Below are 12,130 nucleotides of genomic sequence, written 5' to 3'. Positions count from 1 at the left end.
CAACCTTCCTTCAATTGTTTTTTTTTTTTTTTGCCTCTAAAATTCGGTATTCGGACCCAGCAAACTGGATCCAGCTTCCCCAATTATTACTGCGTTGGAATGTGATATAAGAGCTCGGTACTCCATATCTTGCACCGACCAGTTCCCCCAGAAAGAGCTGAACATTTCTCCCGAATGGAAGCTTTTCTCTTGGCTGTTCTAATGCTAACACTAACACTACTAGTAAACAGAACGGTATGCCAGCTAGAAATACATTTCTACCGAAATTCATGCCCACTCGCGGAGGCTATTGTCCACACTGTATCGCGGCAGCTTTTTGCCGCAGATCCAACTCTGCCGGCTGGTTTGCTCCGTCTACAATTTCATGACTGTTGGACTCGAGTAAGTGCTCTCAGCAGCCTCTTCCAACAACATTCTCTCTTTCCCTTTTCTTCGTTCTGCCTTACGCTGGCTGCATATACATATGTTTTTCGGTAAAGACATGCATATACAAGTTTACCAAAAGTACATTAAGCATAAATCATGACCTTTTAATCAAATGGTTCCGATAATTCGTAGTATGGGGATTTGAGAGTTACTTCAATGTGCATGGATTTTGTTTTGCCTTCCTTACAAGTGGTTAAAAATTCATCATGACATAAGGTTTTGGTCACCATCTATGAGCGATGAACAAAATTGGACTCCAGAACAGATTAAGTGCTATAATCGGATACACAAAATCGGACACAGTTAGGAATTTCATACCAAAAAAAACAGCAAATGAGTTTTCCGTGGGTTTTTTTTTTTTTCTGGTAATTATATGAGCTACAATGATGGGTGTTTCGTTTCGAAAAATGAAAAACAAAAGATCATAGTGTACTACATGAAATGGTTGTGGAAAAATTCTGTTTGTATCGAATTACAATAACATTTTAATTTGATTCACATTGCAGGGATGTGATGGATCTGTTCTCATAGACAGCACAGCTGACAACACAGCAGAAAAAGAGGCTCCTCCGAATCTTACCTTGAGAGGATTCGACGAGATCGACACAATCAAAGCAGCAGTAGAGGCGCAATGCCCAGGGATTGTTTCATGTGCAGATATACTGGCAATGGCAGTACGGGAAGGCTGTAACTTTACCGGAGCATCGGCTTATGATCTACTAACGGGGCGACTAGATGGGACTATTTCCAAATTGGAAGAAGTTAATATGCCTGGGCCTTCTTTCTCTATTGAACAAGCTTTGCAGTCTTTCCAGGCCAAGGGTTATACTTTGGATGACATGATTACCCTGCTTGGTAAGAAACATACTTCAACTTACGTTGCTAGATAAGGCACATAACACCGAAAATCAAATAAAATGCCTTCTTATTTAGAGCATCTCCATTAGCTTGAGCTATTTTGACAAAGTTGTAGAGATGCTCTTGGCATTAATCTTTTGCAGACTTGTTTGGAGGTAATATTTCTCTATTGATCTGTTTTTTTTTTTTTTTAGGTGGTCATTCGATGGGGTTCGCTCATTGCGGCTTTTTCTTGGACCGCCTCTACAACTTTCTAGGAACCGGCGAGGCTGATCCAACCATGGATCCAGGCACCCTTCAATTCCTCATGAGTAACTGTCCAATATCATTGGAAACGAACACTAACGTAAGTGCGGATCCTAAGGTGAACATAAATCAAAATACAACCGCACCCTTTCTGCTAACCAACAGTTTCTACCAAGGACTGCTTAATAAGAAAGCAGTGCTTCAGCTGGATCAAGAGCTAGCGTTCAATGCGACTACTCTAGCGATGGTAATAGATTACATTGCAAAACCCGATACTTGGCGAAAGAAATTCGCCAAGGCGATGATTAAAATGACTACCGAGGAGGTTTTACCTGCTGGAGAAGTGGGGGAAATCAGGCTCAATTGCAGAGTAGTGAATAACCCAAGTCCAGCGGCAGCTCCAGTGAATAACCCAAGTCCACCTGCTCCTCCAGTGAATAACCCAAGTCCCCCAAGTCCAGTGGCAGCTCCAGTGAAAAACCCAAGTCCAGCGCCGGCTCCAAGATTTTAGTTGAGCTATGAAAAAATTACAAAGAAATTCTTTTGATTATATGTGGATTCTTTTAGTAGTAACACACATAATGAAGTTACTTTTTTCTTTACTTGTTGAATTTATAGCAACAATTGGAAAAGGAGATTAACTTCTTTACGGTTGGGGTGTGTGGGCTCCATCGACAGTTTGTCGCAATAATATGAGTTGTTCATCTTATAAGGTCTGTAGCAGTGTGTTTATGCAAAAAATTAGCTTAACCCGACAATATCGATAGGCATATCAAAAACTGAATTTTGGTTTATAAAATCGACGGCCTAGATTCTGTCAATAGTTTTCAAGTTAAATGATCCAGGCAGTCGATTTTATGAGCCAAAATTTAATTTTTGATATGCCTATCGATGTCGGGTCAAACTAATGTTTTGCATATATATACTATTTTGCGGGTCCTACAAGATGAGGTTCAGATTATAACTGTGATAAATTGTCGATGGGGTCTACTCATGGCAGTGCAAACCCCACGTTTGTACCCCACTGTAAAGAAGTTAATCACTTAATATGGCTGCAAAGACAACTTGGTTTTTTTTTCTTCCTCTTTTGGTCTGAAAGGTATCTCATATGGGAATAGTCAAGAGCGCCCCGTTCCTCTGTTTCCCAGGGATTGTTTTAACTTTTAACCCATTTCATACGGGTGAAGTTGAACAACTGAACTGAAAACCCCACGGTGAACTGCCTTCACAACTCTAGCCTCTCTTTCCAGTCAATCGCTAGATATCTAACGCTTCTAACTTACTCCGAGAAGACACGGGAACGGGTGCCGCTAGGCAACGGGGCGGTCGAACCGGCGGGAGGGTACGTGGTGTAAACCCAATAAATGGGCATCAAGTTTAATGGTCTATTTTATAGAGCACATTTTACAAGTTAGCTGCAACTCTAATTAGCACTCGATACAGCTGGTGACCCAAACCATGTTTGCAGTTGACTTTCTAATAGAAAAATCATCTTCATATCGTGGGAAAATGCTGTCAAAATAAACAATAATAATTGTATCTGGCTTCATTTGTAAATAGATTAATGTGATTGGGATGAAGACTGAAGAGTAGGGGTTTTGAAATCGCGGAGCTTAATCCGCTAAACCCACGTTGTTTTGTATTACAAAAATTCTAAGAGCAGAGACGATTTACAGAGAACCACGCAGAGAAAAACGCGTTTGACCCCATTTCGGGTCCTAAAAAAATCTAGAAAAATCAGTTTCGCCCCTACGAATCCAAAAGTAATACGTACCGATATTCGCTGGAGCTGATTTTTTACAGAGCCCCATAAAATAATATTCAAAAATTTATGGATATTTTTCTAGATTTTTTCGAGATCCGAAATGGAGCCAAACGTGTTTGTCTTTGCGTGGTTCTCTGTAAATTGTCTCTGCAGATAGCAGGACTGTTTGTATTAATGCCCTGCAAGACTTTAATGAAAACAAAGTGCATTATAATGCCTTGTTTGTTTTCCTTTTTGAAAAAAATTTCCAAATCAAAAAATACTTATTATTCATACTTTCAATCATTATTTTTCACTCATTACACCTATCTCTATTTATTATTCTCATTTCTCTCTCTATCTCTCTCTCTACTCATTACTCCTACTTTTAATCATTACTCTCATACAAAATTTCTCAAAAACTCGTCCAAACACAGTATAATAACAAAATACTTTTTTGGGGTTTGTTAATGTATGTCCCCTCAGCATATGATAAACACTTATATATTATCCTTCATTTATTTGTTTTTGTATGGAAAATCTAAGTTTCAAACACTAGCCATAAACTCTTCGGTTATTATTTTTGAATGGATCAACTTTTTTCGTTTTGGACAGAAATACCCCCAATCAAATACACACCTTCCCTCCAAAAACTTTCAGCTTCCCTCATCCCCTCCCAAAATTAATGGATTCCTTTTCACCTTTTTTTGAATGGGAATTTTTTTTTTTTTTTTTAACGGATTGATTCCTTTTCACCTTCCATGCACTCTGACCAGTATCGAAAATTATTTGAAAAACTAAAAAACTCATCAGATATATATTCAATACTTAGAACCTTCATAAGATTGAAATTAACATCCAAAATCATGTATGATTCTTCCGAAAACTTTAATCTAATATTTCAAACAAAAAACAGGGTTCAACTCTACAGTTGTACGTTGAAGTCATTTTTTCCCTTTTATTTGCTCGATTTGAGAATGTAGCGTTCTCCTTCTCCGGACTGGTAGAGATATATGCTTGCAAAGTCCACAATGTTTTTTCTCTGGCCAAATCAACAAACTCTCCAGCCATGTTTTTCTCTGTTTTTACTGGCAAAAAATGGAGGGAGCCAAATGAACTGTGGAGGGAAAAAGGAAAAAGTAGTTGACTACACAAACCTACCCGGCCAGTTTTATCCAAGCCTTCACCCACTGGTGGTTCATTTGAATGGGACAGAGAAATCAATTACTTTTGGGAGGGAATGAGGGAAGCCGAAAGTTTTTTGGGAGGGAAAATGTATGTTTGATTGGGTTATTTCTGTCCAAAAAAAAAAAAGAGAGTTGATCTTTTCAAAAACAATAAATGAAGAGTTTGTAGCTAGTGTTTGAAACTTAGGCTCCGTTCCGGAAACCTTCTTAAAAAATAAGTACTTATTTTGCCACTTCTCATTCAAAAATAAGAAGGGTCATTCCACAAAATTCAAATAAAAAATTCATTTCACATTTTCAAACTCAAAAATAATGTAAATGTGCAAAAAAATTCAATTTTTTTGCACCGTATTAAAGATCTCAATGAGATCTATCAAACAAGATCGATAGTGGTAGGAAAATTATTTGTGTAAACACATGATTTTTGAGCTTGAAGTTGCCTTATACAAAAAATAAGAATGTTGCTATGATAATGGGTGCCGGCGGAGGAAAATCATACCGGCGGCCGCACTGGGCCGTTTTCGGCTGCCAGACGGCCGATCCGAGCTGTCCAAAAATTCTAAAAAAAAAAACGTGGGGGGCCTACGTGGGAATCAATGGCATCCGAGGTGTGTAAGGTGCTTGATCCGAGCACCACTTTTCCTTGTATATATGATCAAGCACCCTACACGGAAAAGGGGTGCTCGGATCAAACACCCTACACACCTCGGATGCCGTTGATTCCCCCGTTGGCCCTCTCGATTTTTTTTTTAGAATTTTTGGACGGCTCGGATTGGCCGTCTGGTGGCCGGATACGGCCCGGAGAGGCCGTCGCTACGATTTCCCTCCCCAACGCCAATTGGTACCTATGTAAATTTTGAAAAAATAAGTACGACCTCCTTATTTTTTTGGAACAACTCTTATTATTGGACAAAAAATAAGTTCTTATTTGTTTTCTGGAACGGGCTCTTAGACTTCTCATACAAAAAAAATGAATGAAGGAGAATATACAGTGTTTATCGTATGCTTAGGGGCATTCGTTAACAAAACCTTACTTTTTTCCTTCTAACATTATTAGTCACAAATGCTTTAGACACGAATACGTGTCTCAAGCCATAGATCTGTTCATAACACTGCTCGTAAGAGTTGGCCATCGAGTCCTGATCATTGATCACTAATTTAGCCATACTACTATTTATTATGCTAAAGCGATGGATCCAACTCAATCAAACCAAACCAAACCAACCTGATTGATTTTGGTCGGTATTTCCATTGCTTGCGATCGGCTTGACTTTCATATTTGTGAAGTTAGATTTTACTTTTACTGTTTAAAAAAATAAACTTTCAAAATATTTTTACACCAAAAACCCTTAATCGAACACCATTCCCTTTCGGTTATATGTAATACACTAGTGTAGCATTTGGCTCTCTCCATCCACAAAAGTACTTTTTAGTACTTTTTTCGCTGCTTTCTTCTCTCTCTTTTTCGTCAAATGAAAATTCTTTTTGTTTTCCCTGCTTTCGCATTATATTTAATACACTAGTGTAGCATTTGGCTCTCTCCATCCACAAAAGTACTTTTTAGTACTTTTTTCGCTGCTTTCTTCTCTCTTTTTTTGGTCAAATGAAAATTCTTTTTGTATTCCCTGCTTTCGCATATTGCATTATGCATCATAAATTTTGTTTGCACCTTTTTTAATTTGTTGGATAACTGTTCCCTGTTTACTTGGTGTTATATTCCTGGTCCAATCGAAGCATGCCTGGTTTGATTCCATTCCATTCCCTTGGGTCAAATTAATTTATAGCTAGTTCAACTGGTTTTGATGTTGATTTTTCCAAAATTGACATGTCCAATTCGCTGCAAAAACTAGTCCACCAAACTAATCCGATTGCGCCTAGAAGTAGTCACTTCATCTTGTGAATGAAACTGGTGGTAATCTATATATATATATCAACACTCACGAACATTTTTGTCGTATTACTTAGATTTTGATGTTTAATAAGCGGGCACACATTCTTTGACATTCTTTTTCCTTTATTTAGGGTAGGGGGGGTGCTATTGATGGATAGAGAAACCGATAAAAGACTCTCTCTCTCTCTCTCTCTCTCTCTCTCTCTCTCTCTCTCTCTCTCTCTCTCTCTCTCTCTCTCTCTCTCTCTCTCAATGTACACATGCGTACGTGGAAGGACTTTACCATATTTGGACTTTCTACGACAAAAAAAAGAAATAATATATATGTGGTTAACCTCTAGGCTCTAATGTTTTGTTACTTGAAAACAGGGGCAAGAACAGGTCCTTACCCTATCTTGCTAAGCTCTTCTCTCAAGGACCACCCTTGCAAAACACTCTTTTCTTACTTTTGCCTAGGCTGTATAGTATTTGGCCAAACTTAATTGGATCGAATAAAAAGATTTTGATTATTACGGGTGTTAATTTGTTACTCCTGAATTTGTGTATACTTATTCAAATGCAAAGAAGTCAACAAACTGACTATTTTGACAATACTGAATTTCACTGATTAAAAAAAAAAAACGATAGATCCAAGTGGTGTTTCTATAACGTCATGTTTTAAAGTTATTTTTGGATCGATAAGCAAAAGTTGCAATTCGTCGATAAGCAAAAATAGTGGCTGGGATCGAGTTCTTTCTATGCTTCACTGTTTCTATTTCCAAGTTGAGAATACTAAAATTTTTGCTTTGATATGGTATCAGATCAGGACTCAACTCACCTTTCCCAATAAATTGTTCTTCTGCCACGCTAAATATGGTGAGTTGTTCTTCCTTTTTAATTCTTCTCCTTGCTGCATGTACAACTACCGACTTCCGTACCTCCAATAAGAAGCTCACCATTGTTTTTCCTTTAATTAATTTATTGTCTAACAATTTTGCAAATTTTGTTTTGCTGAATTGCAGCTGAATCGGGTAACGCAGGGGTCGCACAACTTAATACTTGCGCCTGCAAATCCATTAGTTGCGGAAAAGGAAGAAGCCAAGCCTGTATTGACCTTGTTTTTGAAGAAAACGAGGTTTGAGCAATGTGGTTGCAGTAAGAACTGTCGACAAATCAGTACTCCCTCCGTCTCAATTTGTTTGTCCAATTGTCGAAATACGTGTTTTACAAAAATATACTTATATCTTATATTTTATAATGTTTTTTATGATTTTGAAGATTTTGTATAATAAAACTAATTGAAATCTATCAAACAAGATCCATATTGCATATTAAAAATATTACAAATTGAAAATTATAGTCAATTCTTTAAGAGGTCAAACGCTCTCAAAAAATCAAAAAGTGGACAAACAAACCGGAACGGAGGGAGTACTTTTTATCGATCGCTTTGTTTCAAGGCTTCATTCTGTTCATAAAAATCGGTATCTCCTTTTTATGTTCATTTTTTTAATTTTTATTACCATTGCAGTCCCTGAGATTAAGGGGCCTATCCGAAGTTCATATATAGGCCCTCCTTACATAAACGGATTTCAATGCCCTTAACCACTTAAATGACAATCTAGAGTAAATTAAAGCCGTTGAATCAATTTTGGGCCCTTGGGCTACAGTCTATCTCATTTATCGTACTAGAAATTGTTAATTCGCTTGAGCTCCATATACTTTTCTCCACAAATATTATGTCTTAAGTATAGGGGGTGTTGATCGGCACCGCACCGATATCAAGTTCTCTTTTCTAGGTTATCAAGGCTGACCACGCAGGAAATGAACTCATCATCTATGTACTTATCCTAGTGCCTGTACCAATCTATTGTTGATTTTTCAACTATGTATTTATTAAAATATCTTTGCCTCCTAGATATGCATAATCACTCTTTTGATCCAACAAGCTCCTAATTAAGGCCACCAAGTACTGTTCAACCAGCAATTGCATTTGGTGAGATCAAATCATATCTAAATAATTACTTCTTGATTATGCAAACAGAAAAAGCTACCAGGTCTAACCAAATGCGCGCATATATGTTTTAATTCCTAAAGGAAATATAGTAATAAAAAAAAGGGGAGGAAAGACTACAATACACACCTCTTATTTTGGTGTGTATCATTAGCACCCCTAAAATGTTATGAATTATAGAGAATATATAATGAATCGTATTGCTAAAAAGTTACGAATCGTATAAAGGTTACAAGATACACCAAAATATTATGAATCATAATAAAAATGTTACGAATCGTACTGCTGAAAGGTTGTGAATTTTAGAACAAAAGTTACGAAACATACTAAAATGTTATGAATGAACCATAAAATAAGTGTATATGATACACCATTTTAAGGGGTGTGTAATGTAGATTTTTCCAAAAATACATATATGGTGATCATTCTGAAAATCAAAATTCGAAATGATCAGCTTTAAGAATCTCTAGGCTAGCCAAATAGGTCCCTAGACAAATTTTGTTAACTAATCATCTTGAACTAGGCACAATTGGCAATGAGCTTCTAATAATGACCTTAAAATGAGGACCTAAGTTAAAAACCTCATAGTTTGGAGTCTTCTGGATCATATTTTGATAATCCAAACCGTTCAATTTGTTTAAAATATATATGTTTTTAAAGGTATCCAAGAGAAATCGGCTCAAAATATAACCAGAAAATGTTTGATCCAAACTTTTTTTTTTTGCATAGAACAGTTCCTGTCAAGCTTTATGAAAAGTTGTTTGAATCAAGCACTTACCGTCATATTTTGAGCAGAATTCTTGCGAGTACTCCTAAGATCACATTCTGAACACATTGAACGGTTCAGGTCATCAAAATTCGATCTGAAAGGAAGAGATCCTTAACTTAACTCAAGAAAGGATCCCTTATTGGAAGGGGCCTAGCACGTCCCTAGTAGTCTTTGTGCACATATATAACCAGCGAACTGTGCAAAATTAGGACATGCTCTAAGGAGCTCTTTCAAGTTTTTTTTTTTTTTTTAAATTATTTTTTGTACCAAAATTAGAAACACAACTTTTCCAAAATGCACAAGAAAGGAAAAGTTCTCCAAAAACTAGTTCTCTCACATCATTGTTTGGTTTTAGTGGAAGAGGTAATTATACCCCTCTCTCTCTCTCTCTCCCTCTCTCTCTCTCTCTGCCAATGTATTTTACGTAACTTGCAGGCAAACCTTCCAACAAAAAGGCCAAAGATTATTTTCGTGAATCACAATTAATAGAACACTAAAGATCGTGCAGCATGATTTGCCAAAAACAACAACCACAAATTCTCTCACATTAAGTATGGAGTCCGCACACAATGATGATGTAGTGTGTGTGGATCTCAACGCAAGGGAGGTGTCAACGTTTTCGTTGTTCATTGCATGGTTACTATCATCAACAAAACAAAAATCCAGCGGTGGGATATGCACCCACACAATTATAAAGTATGGGCTTTAGGGTGATTCGTCATCGATGGGATGGTCGGCCTCATTGTATTTCTTGTGCTTTTAAAATGCATATTTCAGTATTTAATTATGCTGAGTGACACAACTATAGATTACCACAAAACTTTAAGGCGACAAAAGGATGATAATCACAAAAATTACTGATTTTTAATTTTTAATATAGATGTTCGAACCAGTTTGCGCACAGCTTGATTAATACCGGGGTCCCAAATTTCACGATCGAACAAACTCTTCAGTGATCCCAATGTTTGAAATGTTTGGCTTTCTTGAGATTCGAACTTCCAAGATCTTGATGAAATCAAATACTTAGTATATGTTGTACCTGAAAATGATATTCTTAAAGTTGCATTGGCTTGCCTTTCAAAAAAAAAAAAAGTTGCATTGGCTTCTTTTATCACATAATTTTGGATTGGACTCATGGATGGACAAGATCGCCATAGAGATCTCTCTCCCACTATTAGAATTGAAAATTGAGCTCATCAACCGTTAGGTTGTCTAAAATTTAAGAAATTGATTTCTACATTCCCCTAATTCACTACAAAAATAATTGCATATACCGGCGTTTGAAAAAAGTCAGAAAAGACCCGAAAAACGCCGGAAAAAGTTTTAGCGGCATTTTTGCAAATGCCGGGGACGCCAATGTCGGCTTAGGTTTCTGGCGTTTAAAAAACGTCGACAAAGATATTTGGTGGCATTTTTTGAAAAACGTCGAGATTGATTAATGAGTAAAAATATCCTTTTTGGCGACGTTTTTCCAAAAACGCTAGGAAAAGTCACCTATGCCGGCGTTTTTGAAACGCCGCTAAAAAAAGCGTCGACAAAACCACTTTTTCTTGTAGTGATTGATGCAAACACTCCTCTCTTTTTTTGTCTTTTAATTTAGCGGTTGAATTTACGGAACAGTCCTTGCATGCACATACCTTTTAAAAATTACAGGGACTATTTTGTAAATTCATCTGCTAAAAGACAAAAAAGACAAAAGAAAAAATAGTGTTTGCAGCAATTAGGGTAGTGTAGAAATCAATTTTTGAAAATTTATTTTAATAAGAGAAAAGCCTAGTTCAAGAATATATTAGGCCCACACAAACAACATTCAACCTATATATATACACACGGGGCGGTTCAAGGGACATCCAAAAAAACACCTAAAAAAACACCTTAAATCTCAATTTCATAGTTTCCGATCAAATTTTTATAATCCGAACCGTTCAATGTGTACAGAATGTGATTTTAAGAGTGCCCGCGATAAATTAGCCAAAAAAATGACTAGGAAATGCTTGATTTGAGCAGTTTTTATTTGAACCGTTCAGTAAAAAACTGTTCGGATCAAGCCCTTGATATATATATATATATGGCGTAAACCGGAATAAAACTCTAGCTAGACGACGTAAAATGAAACAGTACTAAGGAAGAGTAACCACAAAGGATAGGAGACCCGGCCAATAGGTGTGGTCCATCATTTGAATGGGATATCCCGAATATGGTGAAAAGTGAAAACGACCCGGGTTCTATAGTAATACGTCCAAAGTCTGGATTATTCTTCATTTTTGTTTTATCAGGAAATTTTAATCTCTATTTGTACTGCAAACTATTTTGGTTGATCAGCATTTCATTTTCCACACTTTTGGCATGTAATATGGATGGATAGATATATACTTGATCACAGCCACAGATAAAATTCAAGACCAGCAGTTACTCTGTATAAGGATTTAACGAATCGCGAGCACACTGGCGAAAATGCCACCCGAAAATCAAACTAAAAGGAAGGCTGTTTCGTTCGTCGATATATCAAATAAGATCACTCCAAGCGTAGAATATAAGCGTCCAATTGAAACATAATAATCCGGAAGACCGGGATCGTACCCAAGGGAAAAATTAATACGACTTGGTTGGATTTGTAGATGTAAGAAAGGGCTTTCGGCTTTTAGACAGCCAACTTTATTTTATGTATGCGGTGGAAAGTAAAAAGGCTAAATTAAAAGCGAATAAACTAGATAAAAAGCAGGTTAAGTCTAGGAATAATTAACACCCACGACTCAAGTCCAATTATATTTCTCACCCAAATACGCGGTTTAAGATACTCAACTAAGGTTCTTAACCCGGAAGATAGAATGGTTTGATTATCAAGCTAGCTCTAGAATTTATTTAGCAAACGCCTCGAGCGACAGAGCTCCAAGTATCATGTGTGGTAAGTAAGCGATGCTCTTACGTACACATGATCATGGAGGTTAACACCTTAGCAATTTGACAAACAAACCTGAACCCCACATCAATTTTCGAACCAAAGATTCAAACTTTATGG

General features: G+C 36.9%; 1 protein-coding gene across 1 annotated transcript; it reads left to right on the top strand.

Moving 5' to 3' along the window:
* The first annotated feature begins 156 nt into the window (after nucleotides 1-156).
* LOC131313733 (peroxidase 5-like) lies at nucleotides 157-2,132 on the top strand. Its single transcript, XM_058342214.1, has 3 exons — nucleotides 157-381; nucleotides 933-1,281; nucleotides 1,479-2,132. Exons 1-3 carry the CDS (start codon nucleotides 175-177, stop codon nucleotides 2,039-2,041), a joined length of 1,119 nt encoding a protein of 372 aa, XP_058198197.1. The 5' UTR covers nucleotides 157-174; the 3' UTR covers nucleotides 2,042-2,132.
* The last annotated feature ends 9,998 nt before the right edge of the window (nucleotides 2,133-12,130 follow it).

Source organism: Rhododendron vialii, chromosome 13a, assembly GCF_030253575.1.
Source record: "Rhododendron vialii isolate Sample 1 chromosome 13a, ASM3025357v1".
NCBI classification, from domain to species: Eukaryota; Viridiplantae; Streptophyta; class Magnoliopsida; order Ericales; family Ericaceae; genus Rhododendron; species Rhododendron vialii.
This window is presented reverse-complemented; position numbering and strand designations above follow the sequence as displayed.